The sequence below is a fragment of the Pogona vitticeps genome, chromosome 4 (genome assembly GCF_051106095.1).
Source record: "Pogona vitticeps strain Pit_001003342236 chromosome 4, PviZW2.1, whole genome shotgun sequence".
Taxonomy (NCBI): domain Eukaryota; kingdom Metazoa; phylum Chordata; class Lepidosauria; order Squamata; family Agamidae; genus Pogona; species Pogona vitticeps.
The window spans coordinates 212500979-212522658 of NC_135786.1; the positions used below are offsets into that span (position 1 = coordinate 212500979).

At 42.3% G+C, this 21680-nt stretch overlaps 1 protein-coding gene and 1 long non-coding RNA gene across 3 annotated transcripts in view; one reads left to right on the top strand and one right to left on the bottom strand.

Moving 5' to 3' along the window:
• Nucleotides 1-10788, bottom strand: part of VIRMA (vir like m6A methyltransferase associated) — a 41529-nt gene extending 30741 nt beyond the window's left edge. Inside the window, exons 1-4 of one of the 2 annotated variants that reach the window (XM_020785351.3) lie at nt 10650-10788; nt 4284-4399; nt 2978-3064; nt 1856-1904 (exon numbers count right to left, since the gene is read on the bottom strand). In XM_020785351.3, the coding sequence (XP_020641010.3) occupies nt 1856-1904; nt 2978-3064; nt 4284-4399; nt 10650-10712 (315 nt within the window). In that variant the 5' untranslated portion in view covers nt 10713-10788. The remainder of the gene's footprint in view (nt 1-1855; nt 1905-2977; nt 3065-4283; nt 4400-10649) is intronic. The other variant, XM_078393597.1, reaches the window with a different exon arrangement.
• A 2472-nt stretch (nt 10789-13260) lies between these two features.
• Nucleotides 13261-20186, top strand: LOC144589286 (uncharacterized). Its single transcript, XR_013545326.1, has 2 exons — nt 13261-13565; nt 18363-20186. It is a non-coding gene; the product is annotated as an uncharacterized LOC144589286 (long non-coding RNA).
• Nucleotides 20187-21680: the final 1494 nt, after the last annotated feature.

The window sequence follows — 21680 nt, forward strand, 5'->3', positions numbered from 1 at the left end:
TCATGTCATCGTCTGGTTGCTGCACAGTGGCTTTTACTTAACTAGGGCTTATTCTTGGAGTAGGACTTATATTACGAGCATCCTGAAAAATCATACTAGGTCTTATTTTCAGGGAAACAGGGTAAAATGAAGTTAGATATTTGTGCAGTTCTAGTTAGACATTACGTGTTGCTAGTCATAAAATGAAATGTGTCCTTTGCAAAGGCTTGAAGTAAATACTGTGGAAGCTCCAAGAGACTCAACTCTTACTTTAAAAGCTTACAGTACAGCCTTCATAAAAAGAGATATCTGAAAAACAGGGGTCAAAATCTAAGGGCTATGGCATAACTCAGAGGTACCCAACCCCTGGTCCATGGCTCGGTTCCAGTCCGCGGCCTGAGCCAGACTGGGCCACAAAGACAGACCCCTCCACCCCCACATGCACTCCCCCCGCACAGCCCCTTTGCGCCTGTGTGTGTGCCTGCTCCCACAAAAGCACTCCCCCACCCCTTTGCGCATGCGCATGAGTGCCTCCCCCAAGCACTCTGCTGCCCTTCGCACATGTGCATGAGCGCAGGGGGGTGCCCTGCCTTCCCCAACTGGTCTGCAGGGTTAAAAACTAGGGTTGGGGAACACTGGTATAACTCACAGTAGCAATCTTCCACTGATTAACAATTGGCACATTCCTCACTATGTGTCAGTCAACCAGGAATGTGCTAGCCATGACACCAAAAATCCAAATGATGACAGTAATCAGTGGCAATTTGTTGCTGCACTTTATACCACTGTTCTTCCGCCAACATAACTACAACAGGATTCTGGTGATGAAGTCTTTTTGCCTCAAGAATTCCACTCAGACAACTATCTGTACAAGGCTATTATAGCCAGCTGTAATTTCAAATAAAGGCCTTGTTGTCTTTTTACCAACAAAAGGTAAAGTTCAATGTCACCTAACCTTTTTTTCTATTGCACTAATGAACTTAAGCTGCTTCTAAAGAGAAAGAGCATTCTTTAAACCACCTATGGGACTTGGAAAACCTATTTTCATTGAGTGGTGGTTAATTTCCAAGAAAATGTCTTTGCTCAGCATAGAAAAGACAGAGTAAGCATCAGGCAGGCCTCCATGTGAAAAACATTCTCATCAGGATCCTTCTACAACAAGGGGGTCCTTGTTGTGGTTGCCACATACCTCTTCTACGGCTGTTGTGGGAGCTGGAAAAAAGTTTCCAATTAAAGGATAGAAGCAGACTCATGGAATGCTCCATGAAGTTAAGCCTCTACACATACAGGGCTTTACAGGCAATGTCAGCATTCTGAATCATGCCTAAAAACAGCAATTTGGGGCAAAGCAGTAGTAGCTTCCAAACAGGGTGGATTTGAACTGAATCAAATTCATTTAAATCACTATTTAAATCAGGATTTTAATTTTTAAAAAATCAAAAAGATTTTTTGATGATTTAAACAAAAAAAATGGGTTTTTAAAATTTAAATTGTGATTTAAATCAATTTGGATTTTTATCCACTCTGCTTCCAAAGTTAGGGCTCCAGACATTTTTGCTCCACAAGCCTGAACAAGCACGGGTATTATTAGGGCTACTGGAAGTTATAGTCCAAGAACATCTGGAGCCTAAGTTTGGAACTCACTGCATTAAAGAACTGGCGAGAGATGCTCTCTATGCTCAGTCCTTGTTGTTAACATGGCAACTAGGTTTACGTGAAGTCCACAGAAGTCATCAAAAACAAACCCATATCTTACACATTAAAATAATCCAATGCAAAACTCATTATCACTACATCCCAGCATTCTCTGTCTAGCCACAGCAATTAAAAGAAATACTGTATTACAATACAACCAGAACTAACAAATGACAACTACCTTTGCATTAGGCCTGAAAATAATTGAAGAGTTCTCATCATACTCCAGGCTGTTAAACAGAACAGAGACATGTGGCAAATGTTAAAAAAAAATGAATCTTGCATCAACATTCTGTGTTAGCCTCACAATGGGATTTCCATCCAAATAATATTGCTACGACTAGAAAGGCTGCAAATCAAATCAAAACAATTCTACATGCCAGTGTAGTCACAGCTCTAATCAGGATATGAAGCCTGGATTTTAAACCTGATTAGCAATTTTTTTAGAAGGACAGTAATTTATGTTCCGCAGGCTACTAGAAAAAAACTGCTTGAAGAAAAGAATTTAAAAAGTGTACATGCCCACAGCCCATTCACAAAATTGTATCTGTGCCACACACTACCTATATTAGAACATAGTTTAAAGAACATAGTTTTCAAATATACCTCTCTCTTCCTTAAAGGCAGTGACTCGAAAAAAGTACATCCCTGCACTCCCCTAATGATGTTCAACTCCTTCTATTCCACACAGTCTGCAACATCTAAACTCTTTAGCTTACACTTAGCCTTCATTGAGACACTGTTGAGTTTGGCACTAGGATTGTTGAAAAGCAGCTTCAAAACCTGCAAGTCACAGCAGACTCCCCTGGCTATTGCTTTCATATATTCTCAACCGCCTAGAGTGGTCTCAATCGACTAGATAGGCGGGATATAAATAGAATATATAAATAAATAAATAAATAAATAAACTTCCATCCCAAAATCTTCCACAACTGATCATGTCAGGGAAACAGATGGGAGTAAAGATTCCAAAATACACTGAAGGCACCACACTGAGAAGAGCATGATTAAAACAAACATAGTCCCGTTTATTATCTTCAAAGCGAAAGCAAGCAACTTGTAGCCTTCCACTTATGGCTGGACTACACTTCCCATCTGCCTTCACCACTGCAATGCTGGCTAGGGGTTAGTGGAGTTGTACTCCAGTGACAACCAGAGGGCCACAAGATGCCAACCCTTGCTCAACAGCAAATTAGACCTTCTTCCTGGAGAAGGACAAGTCTATTTCCCATATGCTGTGCATTTTACAGCTTCAGAGCTAAGTAAACTTGAATTCTTATGAAATAATTTTGTAAGTGCTTACCTTCCCAGCCTGTCAAATACAGGGGCACTTGGCTTGCTGACATTATTGAAAAACAAGTCCAATTGAAATGAATGAGGAGATGTCTCACTGGGAACAGAGTCAAAGGGAAAAGATAAATATGCCTGATAAACAAAAAAAATCTCAAGTTCTGAAAGAACAATTCTTACAGTCAACCACCATCTACAATTAGCTTTAAAAAAACCAATTCCCACCTCTTAAGAAAATTGACTCAGTTTTAAATTGCAAGACCACTGATCATCATTTTTTGTTAAAATGAGTGGCTCAAATTTCTGAGGTTCTCTGATGCAGCACTAACAAAAATATAAACCCAAACAAAAACAACTACCCATCTACATGTTTATACTGATTCAAACTTCCTAAAATCCAATCCAAAGAGATTATACACTGTTTAGCAATATGCAAATGCCTTGTGATCCATTTCTTAATCATGGACAGTTTATTGATATGCCAGTTCTTGTACCTTCACAAGCACTCTGTATGGCAACATTTTTGTAGGTTCTCATTTGTCTGTTACATTGATACAGAATTCATAAACAATTACTATGAACATTCTACTTAGAGACTTTGCACACAGAAAAAGTACTTCCATGTTTGCAAAGATGGAACCCATGTTTGTCCAAATGTGTGCCCTGCAGCCACCTTCAATATACTCAACATTCCAAAGGCAACTCAACCGTTGAAGGTGACTTTGGGGTAAGAAATGGGTATTGCCAGAAAAAAATAGGACACAGTAAAGTAACATTCTTCTCTCTCTTATCCCTCACTTTTTGTAAATATTATTTGTCATGGATATGAATGGGACAAACTGAACATCTAAAATGAAGGATTAGAATTAGCACTAGTCAGAACTGCCTCCAGATTTTGTTTGCAAATTTGGTTTAAATTGGCAAAACGTTCATGCTGTCTTTACCATCCTTTTATCATGGTTTCACAAATCTAGTCACCAGCTCATTAGGGTTAACTTGCTGTTGCCATCTAGCTACAAATCCTGTCTTAACACACAGACAGATCCCTCTCCCAAGCTCTCTCATATCATTCCGAGCAGGCTGAGCATGTCATTTGCAGCAGATAAATTGTAAATAGATTTGGGAGACCTGAGTTTAATTATCTTGATCATAGATTTACTGTACAGCCTAAGTCACACTAATTCTCATTATTAACATATTTTCAATGGAAACAAGCTTATGTCATCATGTTGTAAAGGAGAATATGGGAAAGCATTGCACAAGGGCTGTATAAAAAACCAAGCACTAGTGGATAATCTTTTTTAACATTTCACACTTACCCATAGGCTCTATTTTCAGGTAGGTTAGAGTGAGCTTTTACTCCGGGAGGGATGACACGCACTTCATTGATGTAAACTACGCATGGGAAACGAACCACGTCTACATTACTACTTTGCTAAACAAACAAGATTGAAGAAAAGAACAAAGATTATTAAGCGTGAAAAAATGTTCACCATTTTTCTTAAGCACTCTGATGTCTGCATGAAAAAGGAATGCTTTGCCCACTCTTTTTAAAAGAGGGCTGAATCCACCCATTCTTCATGACATGTGCCACCCACATCATGCTACTTGCCACTTATAATGGAAAATACCAGTTTTAAAAATGACAGGTACTGCATACTGTCTTTGAAGAGCAAAGTTTAATTTCTCTTTTATCTTTTTAAATGCTGCCTACCTACTGGTATAAACTCCCAACTGATATGCATCTAGATGTGTCACAAATGTAAGTATACATATAATTCGCTCAGGAACAGCACTCAGCCTCTCACTGATTTCCTATACACATCAACCAAGTTGATATGATGTCATGGACTACAGTATTCAGAACATTCTGACTATTACAGGAAGGACCACTTGTCACGTTAAGTAGAATACCTGATACAGTATTAAGAACCGAGTGTTGTATACATTTTCACATATAAAAGGGAAATATTACACTAGGACCAGAAACAAGAAGAGAGTTTTTTGGATAACAAATAGGGGGAGATGTGCATCAAGAGACCAGTGGGCTTCAGCTGACATAGGGCCTGCCAAGATGGGGAATTTGGAGCAGACTGATTAAAGGTTCTTATCTTCAGTGCCATCTATTTTATCTCTCACTTGAACAATTCTTCCATTCACACTAGCAGTGCTTATTCTCCCGAGAGAGGAGTCCACAGAAGTCTTTAGACCACCTGTTTACTCACAGCGGCAGTACTGGTGCAAGGGGGAAATGGTGGGGAGGAGGCTGGGGAGACAGAACGAAGGTAACTCTCTTATTTTCCTGCCTTTGTCCTCAGACAGGACTGTGCTGGGGCTGCACTGCCTTGGGGGGGGGGGAGCCATGAAGTCTACATGGCTCCCTTCCCCACCTTTTCTTTTTTCTTTTCTTTTCAAGTATGTGTCATACTTTTTTACTTTTTTTTTTTTACTTTTATAGAATTTATACCATGCCCCTCTAGACAAAGTCTACTCGGGGCAGCTTACATGAATAATAAAATACAATAAAATAACATACATAGTGATAAATACCTACTAACTAATACGTATACAGTGGGGTCTTGACTTGAGAACTTAATCCGTATTGGAAGGCGGTTCTGAAGTCAAAAAGTTCTCAGGTCAAATCTGCATTTCCCATAGGAATGCATTGAAAACCATTTGATCCGTATCTCCTCTTTTCTGTCCATAGAAACTAATGGTATGTAAGTCAAGTCATTATTTTCCTATGAGAGTGGTTCTTAAGTCAAAATGTTCTTAACTCAAGCCGTTCTTAAGTCAAGACCCCACTGTATACATTATCAAGATGGGAAAGCTAAAAAGGAAAATCAGTTAATTGACTGGAGGGACGACCTGGCTTTTAAAGCAAAAGAGCATAGCAAAAGAGCAATGCATCAGCCTAGCATGGTATTAGAATTGTGCAGCATCAATTAGGGAAATATTTTTAAAAAGTAAAAAACAGAGGAAGGAGATTCTGCATCCTCCCTTTTAATGTCGCAACCCACCTATTATGTCACAGGGTTGGCACCTCTGATAATGCCACCTGCAGTTCCGTTTGGGTACCAACTAGCCATCTACATAAGTTCATCTCATTTTAGGCTCAGTAAAGAATTTGAGTTCTAATGTTAAGTAATAACATTAAGAAGGTCCGTCCCCGCAGGTTACTGGATCCTGATGGATTCCAAGATACCATTCAGGGTTTCCGGCTGACTTGGTTGGCGCTCCTGTCAATGCTCTGTCAAAGCAGCCAAACCAGTAACAACAGAATCGGCCACTGCAATAGTTAATGAGTCTCTCCAGGAGGGCATGGCTCCCCCTGCCCTCAAGGAGACACTCATTAGACCCATTCAAAAGGAAACCTGATTTGACAGCGGACGAAACTAGGAATTATAGGCCCGTCGCCAAAGTTTCATTCTTGATTAAAGTGGTCAAGAAGGTGGGTGCCGATCAGCTCCAGGCCCTCCTGGAGGAAACTGATGTTCCACTCCAGTCAGGCTTCTGGCCGCGGCATGGTGCAGAAACAGCATTGGTCGCCCTGCAGGATGACCTCCTGAGGGAGGCCAACAGGGGCAATATGTCCTTGTTGGTCCTCCTCAATATCTCGGTGGCCTTTGATACCGTCGACCACAGCATCCTCCTGGGGCGGCTCTCCGAGTTGGGGATTGTTGGCCTCACTTTGGTGTGGCTCCGTTCCTTCTTGGGAGGATCGTCTCTAGAGAGTGTAGCTTCGCAAGATGACTTCCACCCCATGGATCCTTAATTGTGGGGTTCCGCAGGGGTCGATCATCTCACCAACGCTATTTAATAGCTATATGAGGCCGCTGGGTGAGGTCATCCAGAGTTGTGGGGCCCGGTGGCATCAGTACGCTGATGACACCCAGCTCTACCTCTCCTTTTTTCCAACTGCAGTGGATGCTGTTCCGACCCTTGAAATCTGCTTGGGGACTGTTCTGGCGTGGATGAAGGAAAATGGACTGAGGTTGAATCCAGACAAGACGGAAATCTTGCATGTAGGTGGCCCTGGTGTCAGTGGGCTGGAAAATTCCCTCTCCTTTGGGGGAGTGACTCTTCCCACGAAGAGCGAGGTTCGCATCTTGAGCATCTGCCTGGACCCGGATCTCACCATGGAAACCCAGGTGGCATCTGTGGTCCAGGCAGCCCACTTCCATCTTCGGAGGATTGCCCAGCTGTGTCTCTATCTAGAAGTGAGAGCACTCACAATGCTGATTCATGCCCTCGTAATTTCAAGAATAGAAATAGTGCTCTCTATGTCGGGCTACCCTTGAGGCTGATGTGGAGACTTCAACTGCTCCAGAATTCAGCAGAATTTCCATATCAACTTCAAGGTTATGATGATAACATTCAAAGCCCTAAACGGTTTAGGACCTCAGTATCTATCAGAACACCTGTTTCCAACCAGATCTGTCCGTAATACCTGTTCTTCACAGGCCTGGAGAGAAAAAACAAGAAACCGGGCCTTCTCAGCGGTCGCCCACAACCTGTGGAACAACTTGCCCATTGAGATCCGCCTGGCACCCTCGCTGCATGGGTTCAAACGAGTACTGAAGACTTGGCTCTTCCACCAGGCTTTCCCTGAGCATTAAGATCTCGGTCTCCCTTTTACCGTCCTTTTTGCCATCCTTTTCATCACCCTTTTTACCACCTTCATTGCCATCTGTTTTAATTTATCCTGTTGGCTATGTATTGTTTTATATTTTTTATCATCTTTTAATATTACTGTTTATATTGTTGTTAGCCGTCCAGAGTGGCCTGGTTGCCAGATGGTTCGGGGCATAAATCTAATAAATATAAACAAATAAATAAATATTTACTTTTATTTTATTCTAAGAGACTAGTAAAACCTCTGTCATTTTATTTTGCAGTGTTTTGCACCACTATTGTTTTTATCATTCTCCTGTACATCACTCAGTTTTTCTTGAAGACCAGCATATATCTTTTTTGAATAAATAAACATGTGAACTACCAAAGTAAATATAGCCCACCCATGACCACCAAACCTTCATGCTTTCCTATTTGCCTCAAACCCACTTTAATGAATGCATATTTCATTGACTAGTTGTCATGTGCACCATCTAATGGAATGCAGACACAAATGTAATAATAAATAAATAATAAAACGTAAAGGTGAAAAGCGCAGCCAGACACTGGGCAGACCATAACCCACTGAAAGCTGTATTTACCTTGCTGGAACAGAATCCATGTAATCTTACACTATAAGAAACCACACTGACTATATAACCATAGGTCAGCTCCAATCCACACCTGATGGCACAACATTAATGGGCTTCTCCACACAATTCAAATGGAAAGGGCAGCCTTCTGAGATACAGAACTGCTTCTTCCATAGGAAAAAAAATCTAAGCTTTGCCATCAAACGAGCTCTGAGAATGCCCATAATAACCTGATAAATTAGGCCATCTTCTATAAATAAGAGAACAGCATGACTGCTTAGCTGCTAACATCATGCTACTTAGGCAGGGTTACAGCTGGGCACTCACTGCACACGTTGTGCTGCACCCTTGGCAGCCCTTTTCTCATTATTTTAAGCTTCACTTTTCAGTCACAATGTATATAAAACAGAGTTTTGTTCATCTTATTGGAATATGAAACAAGTGGTTCAAATGTAGAATATTCCTTCTATCGTGACTGAGAAACACAACAGAAAATGCCCAACAGAGTAAACATTTTCTAACAATGCATTAAAGGAGAAATTTAAAGCTACTGATACTACTTACAAACCCAAGCTGGACTACATTTTCTTTTCCCTATGCTAATGCACTTGAAGTCTGGAATCTCATGCACAGAACAAAACATACTACAGAAAAGCAGGCTCACTTTTTCAAAGAAGGCAACTAACATTCCTGAACATTCCCAAGGACTACTTGCTGAAAGGAATACAAAAGGCATTTGTTTTAAAAATCTCTTTTCTTTACAAACATTGTTCAAGTTGCATTCTCTCCACAAGGGTAAATAGTAAACATAGTATCACAGAACACTTCACTGCAAGCATATACAGTAAGTACTGTATATGTGGTAGCCAACTTAGCTTTTCAGATGTTCAAAGTCTGTAGCATTCACAACTGTCAACTAATGAAGACCAAACTATATTACAACTGCTAATATATTTCTGATTTGAACTCAACGTTTTGGTCATGGCTTTCAAAAATGGTCTGGTCAAATGTCTGGGATATTAAAGGGGGGGCTCTCATTATACATACCCATCTGATCACTAAGATCTACAACAGGCTTGCCCAACCTGCGGCCCATGGGCCGCATGCGGCCCAGGTCAGCTCATAATGCGGCACAGTGCAATTTTTTATTTTTAAAGAAATTCCAAAGTTTCAAGTTACACTGCCGGCGCTTGCGGCCGGAATGTGGCCGGGGCACATCACAACGGTGGGGGGGGGAGAGAGAGGGAAGAAAGGAGCGGGAGGGGAGGGGAGCTGTGTGACTACATTGCGCCATCCCCGTCAATACGTGGACCCCCTCCCGGCCCCATAAAGCCACTGGATTCTAAGCTGGCAGCCTCTGCTGTCTGAGATCGCAGCTGCCGGTAAGCGCGCTTGGAGCGGGGCTGCGGAGGATGGCTAGGGCTGCCCCCCATGCGGCCCAAACCAAATTTATGTGCGGCCCAAACCAAATTTTCATCTTCTAATGTGGCCCAGGGAAGGTTGGACACCCCTGATCTACAAGGTGAGGGGAGACTTCTCTGTGTCTCACTATAACAGCAGTTGAACAAATGGAAATACAAAAGACTGCTTCTCTACCTGTAACGTACAGGTCATGCAACATACTGCTAACTGGCACCAATACTGATTTCATTTTGGCATTAAGGTCTACTGTGACAGTTTGCCCACACATCTGGCATTAAGTGAATCTTTGGTTTATTGGTTTGTGAGTTTTATTTGCACTGCTGAATAGGATTATATTATTTCCGTTACATTTCTTTTAAATGCACTGGTTAAAAATAGTTTGATTGGCTTTATACTTTAATTTGGTTTTTTTTAATTTGCCTATATTTCAAGCATGTCCATGATTCCGAATTGTGCAACACTCTGATACGAATTGAGAATGAAAGAACTCACCTTATGGTGTTTACATACAGGGAAGGCTAACAAATTTTAAGGAAGACTACACAACGTGTGGTCTATTATGCCATCATGATCAACTGAAACCCACAGAACTGTTCATAAAAGGGATCAATTAAATCCATAATAATGGTCACAATATAGTGGTAGACCTCTCCCTGAACGTATCTCGCCCAAATTTGACAGTACTAAAATCCAAATCAGCAATTACAAAAACACAGCAAATAACATATACCAATTAAAGTAATGATGATCATCTAGGCATATTTCGGAAAAGAGAAGGAATCTGAAATATTGTTTCTATGCCTTGCACTTGGGCGAGGACCGAGATTCGAGCCACTAAAAGGCCCTCAGGAAACGATGCGAATGCAAATCGCTATTGCCCTTTAATGACGAAACTTGCATTTGGAGCGACCCGCCCTGACTCTGACGCACGAAAGGGTCCCCTGCCCCGAAAACCGAAAGATTACCCCCCCCCGCGCGCGCGAGCCCGTCCTTTCTAGGCAGCTGCCGATAAGGGGGGGAGAGGGAAAGGGGGGGTGTCTTCCGCTACCCCGTTACCTCCGTGCTCTGGTGTTTGAACGTGTCTAGAAACAGAAGCTCCGTTGTTGTCTCCGCCGCCATCTTCCGTCGGCGGAACTACCTTGCCCTGAGAAAGGCAAGCATGTCCGGAGTCAACAAAGGACTGCGCATGCGCTTGAGGCTCCGCTCTGCGGGCTCTTCGCCCCTCGGTCCTTTTGCTGTGAACAGCGAGGCCAAGGGATGCTGGAAGGAAGGCGGGGAGGCAGGCGCGAAATGGCACCGAGGTTGCAGATGCTCTGCATCCTGGGTTTAGGAATACTCTTCGTGCGGTGCTTCTGAGTAAAACTGCCGGGGAGGAAGCCCCTCGACTACGGAGTATTGTAGCCTTTATTCCTCAGTGGGAGGTCTTACTCCCGAGTAAACCCATGTAGGGTTGGGCTCCCCTGCCCCGCCCGCTCGACGGGCACTGTGTTCCTCTGAAGAAAACGTGCGTAGAATCAGATTAAAGGAAAAGCTTCTTGGCACATCTTCGGCAGGCACTGGGAACGGTCAACACCGACAACACAAAGCGTGCGGCGCCGCCGCCCAAATTTCCTCCTTTGAAACTACGCGACATAAATGCCAACGACGTTTGTTTGCAGCCATTCGTGGCCACTTTCGACGGCCCTCAGCTGAATTTCCTTTGCCTCCTGCCCTGCCGCTTTAAATAAGTATATTTCGCGCTGCATGTGGCTTGTGCCATTTAATTTGGTTGGGTTTCATTTGACGTTATCATTGCTAGTTTTTTTTAATTGTATTATGTTGTGAACCGAATAGCAGAATACTGCTATGTTGAAATTAATTAACAAGTTAACATGCAAATTAGTGCATGATCACCTGAGAAGAGAAAAGTGTTTGTTTACTAACATGCAGGTAACGTGAACCCCCTCCTCTCCCTAACCATTTCGGGCAGAAGTGACCCTTGCTCTTCATTCTTGCTAACTTATGAAAACCTATAGTTTTGTACATCTTTTTGCAACTTTTAAATCAAGCTCCAGCCTACAGTTTTCAAGTTTTTCAGTGAGTAAAGATTTATTTTCTTTTTACCTTAAAAGTAGTGTCTGAGTAAATTATTCAACCTGGTTAAATGCAATGGGGTGTGTGAATGTTTTTACTGGGGACTTGCTAATCAATCTTAACTCCAAGTGTTGCTAGCCTTTTTCATTGTGTAATTAAGGGAATTAAAGATATTCCTCTGTGCTGTGACTACCAAGTACATTATCTGCTACAAGTCCCATCAGGTTACAAGCACAGGTAGCAACAAAGGAGTGCATATTGAATGTTAGCAAGTACTGTATTTGGGTAGCTTTTGTTAAAGTTAAGTGTTTAGGGTTTGCATTGTTTCAACCACCCAACCTAGTGCATTTCCAGCTAGAGATAAGACTGCTGTGGAGGTAGAAGGATGGCTACTAACAACGAACATTCAGGGAACTGGCTGCCTAAACTGAACAAAGATGAATTTTCTTTCTTGCTTCTTCATTTGAAAAAAAATCTAAAAAAGCTCAAAAGATGTATAAGACTATAATGGAGGACCCTCCCACTGCAACAGACAAGATTATCTGAATGGAAAGAGAAGGATTTTATAGTTCAGGGTGTAATTATAAAGAGCATCAATAACGAAGAAATTATTCTAGTCCCAAAATGCAAATCTGCCAAAATGTTAATGGCTCTTAAAAAGTTGTTTGAATATTCCATTTTTAAAACTCTGTGTACCTGGATAGCACAAATTATTAAATTTAAATTAACCTCCATATATGACTGTGATTCTCGTATCTGCCTTGCTACGCATTTTCTCTGATCTCAGTCTTTGTAATTGACTGATGTATAAAAGGTGGCATTTTTGTATGGGACCCTGGGTGATGTTTTCCAACACTTTGTGTCGTGATCAGTGCCCAAAAGAAAGATTTTCAGGAGGCTTTGAGATCTTTGAAGGAAGAATGTGCATGTAGACGCATTATTAGAAGCTGTAATACAGGAAGTCAGGCATCTGACTCAAGTTACATTGTCCTGTAACCAATCAGCTGCTTGTTGTAACTGTGGAAAGGGAAGGTACCTGGCAAAGGATTGCTACACCCCTAGAGGGTGCTCAGCCAATGGCAGCTCTCCATAGTTTGAACAAAGAGCTAAAAGATGGTAGAATGCAGCTTCTAACTAAGAGAGAAGCGTAACCCAAGCAAGGAATTTAAACAGAAATCCCTTATGGCTTATGAAGCTGTACAGAGCTCTCAGCATTCATGTAACTGAGCTCTAGATTCCAGCACAACCATGCACATATGCTACAAAAAAGATTTCTTAAAAATTCTTGATGATGGTTTTTCTGGAATGATACAGGCAGCTAATGGAAGCTTTGTGAAAATTCAGGGACAAGGATCTGTCATTTTATTGTGTCATGTACAAGATGCAATTAATGAAATTATTAACAGGAGGTCCTATTTGTGCCAGAAGCAAAATGCAATTTGATATGAGATTCAGACGTTCAAAATACATAATTCAAAAAGATGGTAAAATATATCTGGAAGCTACTAGTACTAATGATACCTGTAAATTGAGTCTCTTAGAGCACTGGTTCTTAACCTTGGGTTACTCAGGAGTTTTGGACTGCAACTCCCAGAAGCCTTCACCACCAGCTGTCCTGACTGGGGTTTCTGGGAGTTGCAGTTCAAAAGCATCCGAGTAACAAAGGTTAAGAACCACTGTCTTAGAGGAACAGGAAGCACAGTCCAAGTCCAGGAAGAAACTGGCAGCAAGTGAAATTTATGCCTCAGATCTTTGGGCCCCAGAGACATAAAGGCTGTAGCCACGGGTCTCAAGGTAAAGTCACATGAGAGAAGCAACATAGCCAAGTGCATAATCTGTGTTACTGAAAAAGGTGTCAGAATTTTATTTTATTCAATTATTGAGAAAAGGAGCAGTAAGGTATTGCGAGGCCGGCTCGAAGAAAGTGTGTGCTGAAAAATTAATGACTCCCAAAGACAGAAGACTTCGCTTTGTTTAGCTCTTTCAGTTTGCTGGGGAGAGACTGTTCTTTCTGTTAGCTGGGGAGAAAACTGAACTGCCTCACAGCTTCTCTCTGCAGTGTTCTTCTATTTTCTCTTTCGGTTTCTCCCTCAGCTTTATCAGCTCAGCTCTCTCCAGCCACTGTCAGAGTGATTTATTGCCTATAAGAACGCCTACTTTCAGCAGTTTCAGCCTATCAAACAGCTTATACAGCAAAACCTATCCTATTACAATGCAATAGGAAATGAGGAAATATGCTTCTTCCTGTTGCCTATAGATATATGGAGAGTACATAGACTTATAGATATAGCTACATACAGTAATAAACTCTCTTTTCTGCTGCTGCAGAACCATTTCCCAACATTCCCTCCGTTGTTTATTTAAGCAAAGGATTATAGTCATCTAGCCTGATACAATCGCTTATAGCTAAGAGAATCTGATGGGATGGTTCAACGACAGTAGGATAGCAGTGTAGATACAAGAGCAGGCAAACATTGAATAACGCAACATTAAATAACTAAAATTACAATTATAATAATGATATACATAACAAGGGTACGCAACCAGGTCCACTAACATGACATCTAAAGCTTGGCGATTCTGCAACGCAACTGAACATAGTTCGCTGAGCTCTGAATTTAGAAGCTTTAAAGCACGATGTTATCATTAAACATGGCTTCAGTGAAATTAGATAACTTTAGTAAACTGCGATAATTCCAGGTAGCGCCACTTCAGAATTTCAGACACCTTACTTATCTCTTTAAAATAATAATTGTCCTGCCATGGTCCTAAAGAAATACTCTGACCGCAGGAAAAGATCAATAATAACACTAAGCACATTATGAGTCCACAATGTCCTTTGGAAGCGCAGTGCGCCATGGTCGAACACATCGTGCAGGAATCCACACAGCTCCTTTGTCCAAAGCAATCGCCGCATATCCACGTCCCCAGGTGATCAGCTCGGCCGGGCCCTTCCAGGTAGGGTCCGGTGGCTGACGATATGACACCAAGGGTCGCGGCAGCTGCTCCTGGGACCTAAAATGAAGCTCAACAGGAGTGTGGTTCCTATTGTGAGGAAACAGCAAAAAGTTTAATGTGTACAATACATGAGCAACAGCTATAGGGATGTCAACTACAGGAACATTCTTCCCAGAGGTCTGTTTCTGAAGAAGGGATTTAAAGGTTAAATGAGCACGCTCTACAATTGCTTGACCTGTAGAGTTGAAAGGAATCCCATGTTTAAGCCTAATTCCCCATCGTTTACAAAATTGAGAAAAGGCATCTGAAACATAAGCCGGCCCATTGTCAGTTTTGATCAAGTCTGGTCTGCCCATGACAGCAAACGTGCGAACACAATGCTGGATGACGTGTCTAGTAGTTTCTCCTTTCATTGGTGTCGCCCAAATAAAACCTGAGTAAGTGTCAACAGTGAGATGAAGCTTAGAGAATGGGGACAACAATGGAGTATGAGTTACGTCCATTTGCCAAATCTCATTAGAATGTTCTCCACGGGGATTAACAGCATCAAAAGGCAGATTCAGAGGAGAGGTAGTACAGGATGAACAGGCTGAGACAATGTCCCGAGCTTGAGCCATGGGAATATTAAACTGTTTATGAAGAGTCTTAGCAGATTGATGAAACATCCCATGCGAAGAAATAGGATCATCAAAAAGGTGAAAGGTCTCAGGGATGTCATGTAAAAATGAATCCGCCACCGCATTTCCCTGGACAAGGAACCCAGGCAAATTAGAATGGGAGCGAATGTGAAAAACAAAACACTGATTGATGCGTGACTGAAGCAGAGACTGCAAAGTGGAAAACAAGTCATACAGTTCCTTGTCCATCGAGGGAGCAAGATAGGAGAAAGGCAAATGCAACAGTAGTCGAAATACGTACTGAGTGTCCACAATTAGGTTAAAGTCCTGGTGAGCAAATATTTGAAAGGCAAGAATAACAGCAGCAAGTTCCGACCGTTGTGCAGAAGTATGAGAAGATGTAAATTGAGGAACCCAGTTACCACTTTTGTCCTGCCAGGTGACAACGCCCTTGCTTGGTGAGCCATCCGTGAACACGGTAGTCGCTGTAGGCAATGGATGATCTGCAAAGCAAGTAGTTAAAGTATAGGGAACAAGAGACAGCAAAGTTATACGTTTGTCCTTTGGAGGATTAGGAATGATTTTGCCGAGAAAGTCGGCGCATGCAATTTGAAAATCAACTGAATTTTGTAGAAGACGTTCAGCATCCCCTTGCCTGAAAGGAAAATAAACACAGTCAATATCAGAACCAATCAACTGAACACAACGAGAACGGGCCTTAGAAAACAGGTCTGCCACAGCTGTGACAAATGGATAGAGTTTGCGAGAAGGTGTGTGAGGAAGATGCAACCATTCAATTATGGCAATCCTTTCAGATGTGACAGGAGCATACAGGATGGCTGTAGGGAGTGAAGGAGTAGATAAAATAGCACATGAAAGACGAGAAGAGTCTGGAGGTAGTCGATCAACGGCTTGAAGTTTAAGGCGGTGAGAAACAAGTTGAAACGCTTGCTTCATTGGCTCCGTGATAGGAATGACATCTGCCGGCGATGTGGGACCAGCGAGAGCGTCGAATAATGGAGAAAGTTCTTTTGTGGTGAGAGCCAGGAAAGGTCTAGCCCAGTTAATATTTCCTAGTAGGCTTTGTAATTGTACTAAGGTCAGAGTAGATGGAATCTTCAGTTGAGGAAGTTTTGGTATAGATGCTTGTTGTGCTGTAGCATACATAGCTGCCTTATGAGAAATAGACCCCACATTTTGACAGACTCTTAACATATCCTGAATAGTGGTTTCTGGGTTGCTATAAATGGGAGTCAGTGCCTTTCTGCAGTCATCATTAGCATTTTCAAAGGCCAGCTGTTTTTGAAGCATAGAACGTGCCTTATGGTTATCAATTTGCCTTTCTATTGCTGTAATCAGGCGACTAACAAAGTCAGAGAATGATTCTGTAGGGCCTTGTCGAATGGTTGTAAACCCAGGTGATGGCCCCTCAGTAGACACTGGCAACTTGGCCCATGCTTTTTTCATAATTTTGGCAAGCTGCTCAATGGCAAGGTCTGAAAGGCCAAGTTGTTGGGCTGTTGTTTGAAACTGCCCATCACCAATAAGTTGATCCCTGGTAACCCTGTTTATGACTGCTTGGTTTGACTGGGCATTTTGTTCAGCTTGCTCCGTTGCCAAGTGTCGCATTTCATCCAAAATTAACAGCGACTGAGCTGGAGGCAATAATGAACGAACAACCAGTTTCCAATCATTAGGTGTCAGCTTCTGTTCTGACAAATTTTCCAGTAAGGCTTTGGTGTAGGGTGCATGAGGGCCATATTCTTTAACAGCCTGCAACAAGTCCTTGATCAGTTTCATTGGGATGGGTTCATATCGGTCCGGGACCGCGGCTGCACCAGGGATCGCAGCATTCCCGCCCGCAGCAGGAATTGCAGCGACAGCAGGGGTCCCCCGGATGATGGGAAATGCAGAAATCATTGGGTGTGCTGTATCCCCAGAGTCAATTAGCGCAGCGGACAGAGAAGCTGCAATCGGGGTTACCACAGGGGTTGTTCTTAAAGGTGCATTGTGGTCATTTTGTAGAAATAGGTCAGGAGTGCTAAAGTCATCATTGTCCAGTCTATCAGGAGGCTTCTTCCTACTGTGGTAGGAATCATACTGAGAAGGCAATGGAGGTGCAGAAGGCAATAGGGATGCACTAGGTGCTGGAGGTAGTATCTGTGGCAAAGGAGGGTACATGGACATGGCCCCACATTCCATTTGTTGATTGAAAAGGATGTTCCTTGGGGAAAGATACTTAAGAGAAGCCCTCACTTTGCACCAACTAAAAAGAATGCGTGAAGTAATTTTTGGGTCGTTTTGAAATGTGCTCCCAATCTTCATCCATTGTTCTAAGTCAAGGGTGCCACTCTCAGGGACCCATGGACAACATGAATATATGGCCAAAACTAAGTCTTCCAGCTCTTTCTTTGTGGCTGGGTGGCCATGGCTTGTAATTAGAAAGAACAGTTCATCTACGAAAGCCTTTTGGTCTTGGGATAATCCTGAGCCCATTGTATGTATCTGAATTTGACCAACCTACTCACCCTTTGGGATCCTTTAAAAGGATGTTTAGCGCGCCGAGCTCGTGCAGAGCGAGGTGATAGGGCAGAACACAAGTACTGTCGTTCTGTGGTCGTAACTGAAGATTGATGGCCCTTTTCTTATGTTCGATCACACGGGAGCACCACTTATTGCGAGGCCGGCTCGAAGAAAGTGTGTGCTGAAAAATTAATGACTCCCAAAGACAGAAGACTTCGCTTTGTTTAGCTCTTTCAGTTTGCTGGGGAGAGACTGTTCTTTCTGTTAGCTGGGGAGAAAACTGAACTGCCTCACAGCTTCTCTCTGCAGTGTTCTTCTATTTTCTCTTTCGGTTTCTCCCTCAGCTTTATCAGCTCAGCTCTCTCCAGCCACTGTCAGAGTGATTTATTGCCTATAAGAACGCCTACTTTCAGCAGTTTCAGCCTATCAAACAGCTTATACAGCAAAACCTATCCTATTACAATGCAATAGGAAATGAGGAAATATGCTTCTTCCTGTTGCCTATAGATATATGGAGAGTACATAGACTTATAGATATAGCTACATACAGTAATAAACTCTCTTTTCTGCTGCTGCAGAACCATTTCCCAACAGTAAGGTTCACCTTAATTGATACAGACTACAGATGGGGACTTGGCGCTTTGTCCTACTCTGCAAGGTTGTTGCAAACAAGTGGATCAGCAATCTGGGAGGAAGATGAACAAATGCCAGCAGTAAGGGGTGCCGAATGGAGACTAGCTGCAAAGGAGGGGATAGAAGCCTTACCTGAGAACGGAACTTGAACACTGGTGACACTGCCACCAGAGAAGGAAGCCACTGAGTGCAAATGGGTGTTTAAGGAAAAGGAAGGTACAAATGGAGAGGTGGAGCATCACAGGGCAAGGCAGGTGTCAAAGGTTTTCTGTAGAAGTATGGAGAAGACTTTGTTAAAACTTTTGTTCCAGTTGTAATGAACAGTGCCATAAGGGTGCTTTTCAGCATAGCAGCATCTAGACAGATGCAAGTGAAACACCTAGGCATCAAGACTGCTTTTCTACGTGTCAAGATTGAAGAGGAATTGTACATGGATCAATCCCCTGGTTTTGTGAACAGGAATATCCTGATTGTGTCTGCAAACTGAAGAAAGTCCTTTATGGATTGAAACAGGCTGCCAGAGCCTGGAATGAGAAACTGAAGACAATTCTACTGCCACAAGACTTCAAGCAAGGTGAAGCAGATCCATGTCTGCACACCAGAAACAAAGACAGAGATTTAACCTTTATTCTAACTTATGATGACATCCTAATTCTAGCTACACGCAGGCAGGAGGAGTTCAAGCAGCTAGTACATGAACTTAGTCAGGAGCTAGAGATAAAGGAGCTAGGAGAGGCTGACTTAGGCATTCAAATTGAAAAAAGAGGCAGATGGTTCATATCTACTTAAGCAGAAATAAAAGATCATTGGATCTTTGGATCATTACTTAACTAGAAATAAAAGATCATTGGACCAATAATTGGATCATTGCAGGGTGCACACCTTGTGGCAATCCTCATGCAGCCAGACCTTCTGAAAGATAGAAAGGAAATGAACCTCTACTACACAACAGTCAGTATAGAATAGCTATAGGGAAGCTTTTGTATCTGACAACTGCTACCAGACCTGATATTGCCACTGCTGTAGGGATACTGAGCAGAAAGGTTAGTTCACCTACATACAGTGACAAGAACAGCAGTCAAAAGAGTAGTCAGATACCTAAAGGGGACTCTCCCTGTGGACTTTAAAGTGAGACTGCCAGCTAGCAAAGATCCAAAGCTTGTGTACGGTGCACAGATGCAGATTGGGCAGACGATAACACATGTTACAGGGTCACCAGTGGTTTCCTATTTCTGTATGATGATGGTCCTATTTCATGGGCTGGTCGTAAACAAAGTATTGCAGCTTTATTTTCCACAGAGTCAGAACTTATTGCAGCATCTGAAGCATGCAGAGAACTTCTGTAGTTGGAGGAGCTCCTGGGAGACTTCAGAATAGAAAGGGAGGAGCCATTCCGGATGATGGAGGACAACCAGGGCTGCATCAAGCTGTCACAGAGTGAGAGGATGAACACAGGCACAAAGCACATTGGCGTGAGGCACTGGCTAGTGTGTGAACTAACGGAGGGGAGCCTGAGTTAAATAACCTACTGCCCTAGCACCGAGATGACAACCAAGCCAGTACTAGAGACAGTTTCCAGAACTTGTGAAGGAGGTTGAAGGTTGAGGACAATCTTTCCACATTGTCTTGAGAAAGGCTGCTGGAATGAATTAACAAGCCAACATGTAAATTAGTGCATGCTCACCTGAGAGGCAGGAAGTGTTGTTATTTACTAACATGCTGGGTGGTTAGCCTGATCCCACTTATCTCCCTGAGCAATAAATAAACACATTTCCTTGGCCAAGCAAAAGTGACCCTTCTGTCTCCACATTGCTTTACTGCCTTAGTTTTAGCTGCTAGAGGTTTTGTGACATGGTAGTGGGAGAATGCTCTGCTGAGCCTCTTCTTTACATCAACCTTGCTTTCTCTCTTAGCCATGCGGTCTGAGAGAAGCCCTTTTTGCCTTTTACTATTTTAACCTTTTTCTTCATTCTTGCCAACTTCTGAAAACCTATGTAGTTTTGTACATCTTATTGCAACTTTGAATCAAGCTCCAGCCTGCAGTTTACAAGTCTTTCAGTGAGTAAAGATTTATTTTCTTTTTCCCTTTAAAGAAGTGTCTGAGTAATTACTTAAACTGGTTAAATTCAGTGGGGTGTGTGAGTTTTTTTATTGGGGACTGACTAAATCTTAAGTCCAAACATTGCTAGCCTTTTTCATTGTGCAGTTAAGGGAATTAAAGATATTCTTCTCTGCTGGGACTACAAACCCCCATCATACTGTACTATGCACTAATATGGCAGTATAGAAATGAAAGTAATTAAATATGTTCCTCTGAGAATTTGGATTGGCTGTCTGTCCCTTTTCTCTCACTTGCACCACTCAGCTGCAATGGCATATAAGCAATGGGTTTAATATGTGTGTGTCCATATACAGCCTGATCAATATGCTAACCAAAACGCACCAACATGCCGTGTGCCAAACAATATAGGATCCAGCAATAAATTGGTTCCTAAAATATTCATTGCAGAGCAACAGGCACCACAGCAGTGCATGGGGTGACAATGAATCCTCCTGAAATCAAGGCTTTCTTTATCTCTCCTGGCAGAACATGAGTTGTCTACCATGTTCAATGGGTTTATGCTAGCACATTTTTATGAATCATATCATTAACAGTTTTCATATTGCAATTATTGTATTTTAATTGTTTTAATAGTTAAGTTTTAAAACTCGTTGTAAGCTGCCCTGGGTCTCTGGACAGGCAGGAAGTGTATGATTTGAATAATCATGTATATGCCAGTGACAGTGATCTCTCTTACAGAAGTTGGGCAGCTGTGTTCAGCATTTAATAAGAAGAGAAAAGAATAACCATCCGCAAAGCCCTGACTTATATAGGTGAACTACCAAGTTCCCTACCTCAGCACTTGTGGGTGTGGATACTTTTGCTAGTCTGTTTCAGGCTGTATAAAAACAAACAATGGGAGTATGGTGGGGCCTTTAAAAATTACCTGATCTGTTTCAGTGTAAGCTTTGTAAGTTACAGTCTACTTAAACAATACAATACTTAGGCCACAGGCTTACAAACACAGTGTGCATGGGGAGGAGGGACCAAGTGAAAGGAAATACAGTACAAGCATCCAGTGCAGTTGATTGCAGTCTATCAGACCTTATGACAGGTGAAGAATGTGAGACCCTTCACATTGCAGCTTCCACTATCCGTGATCATTGGCCAGTACTGATGGATGGGGAACCACATCTGCCATAATGAGGCCATAATGAATACTGTAAAACTAGTCTACCTTTA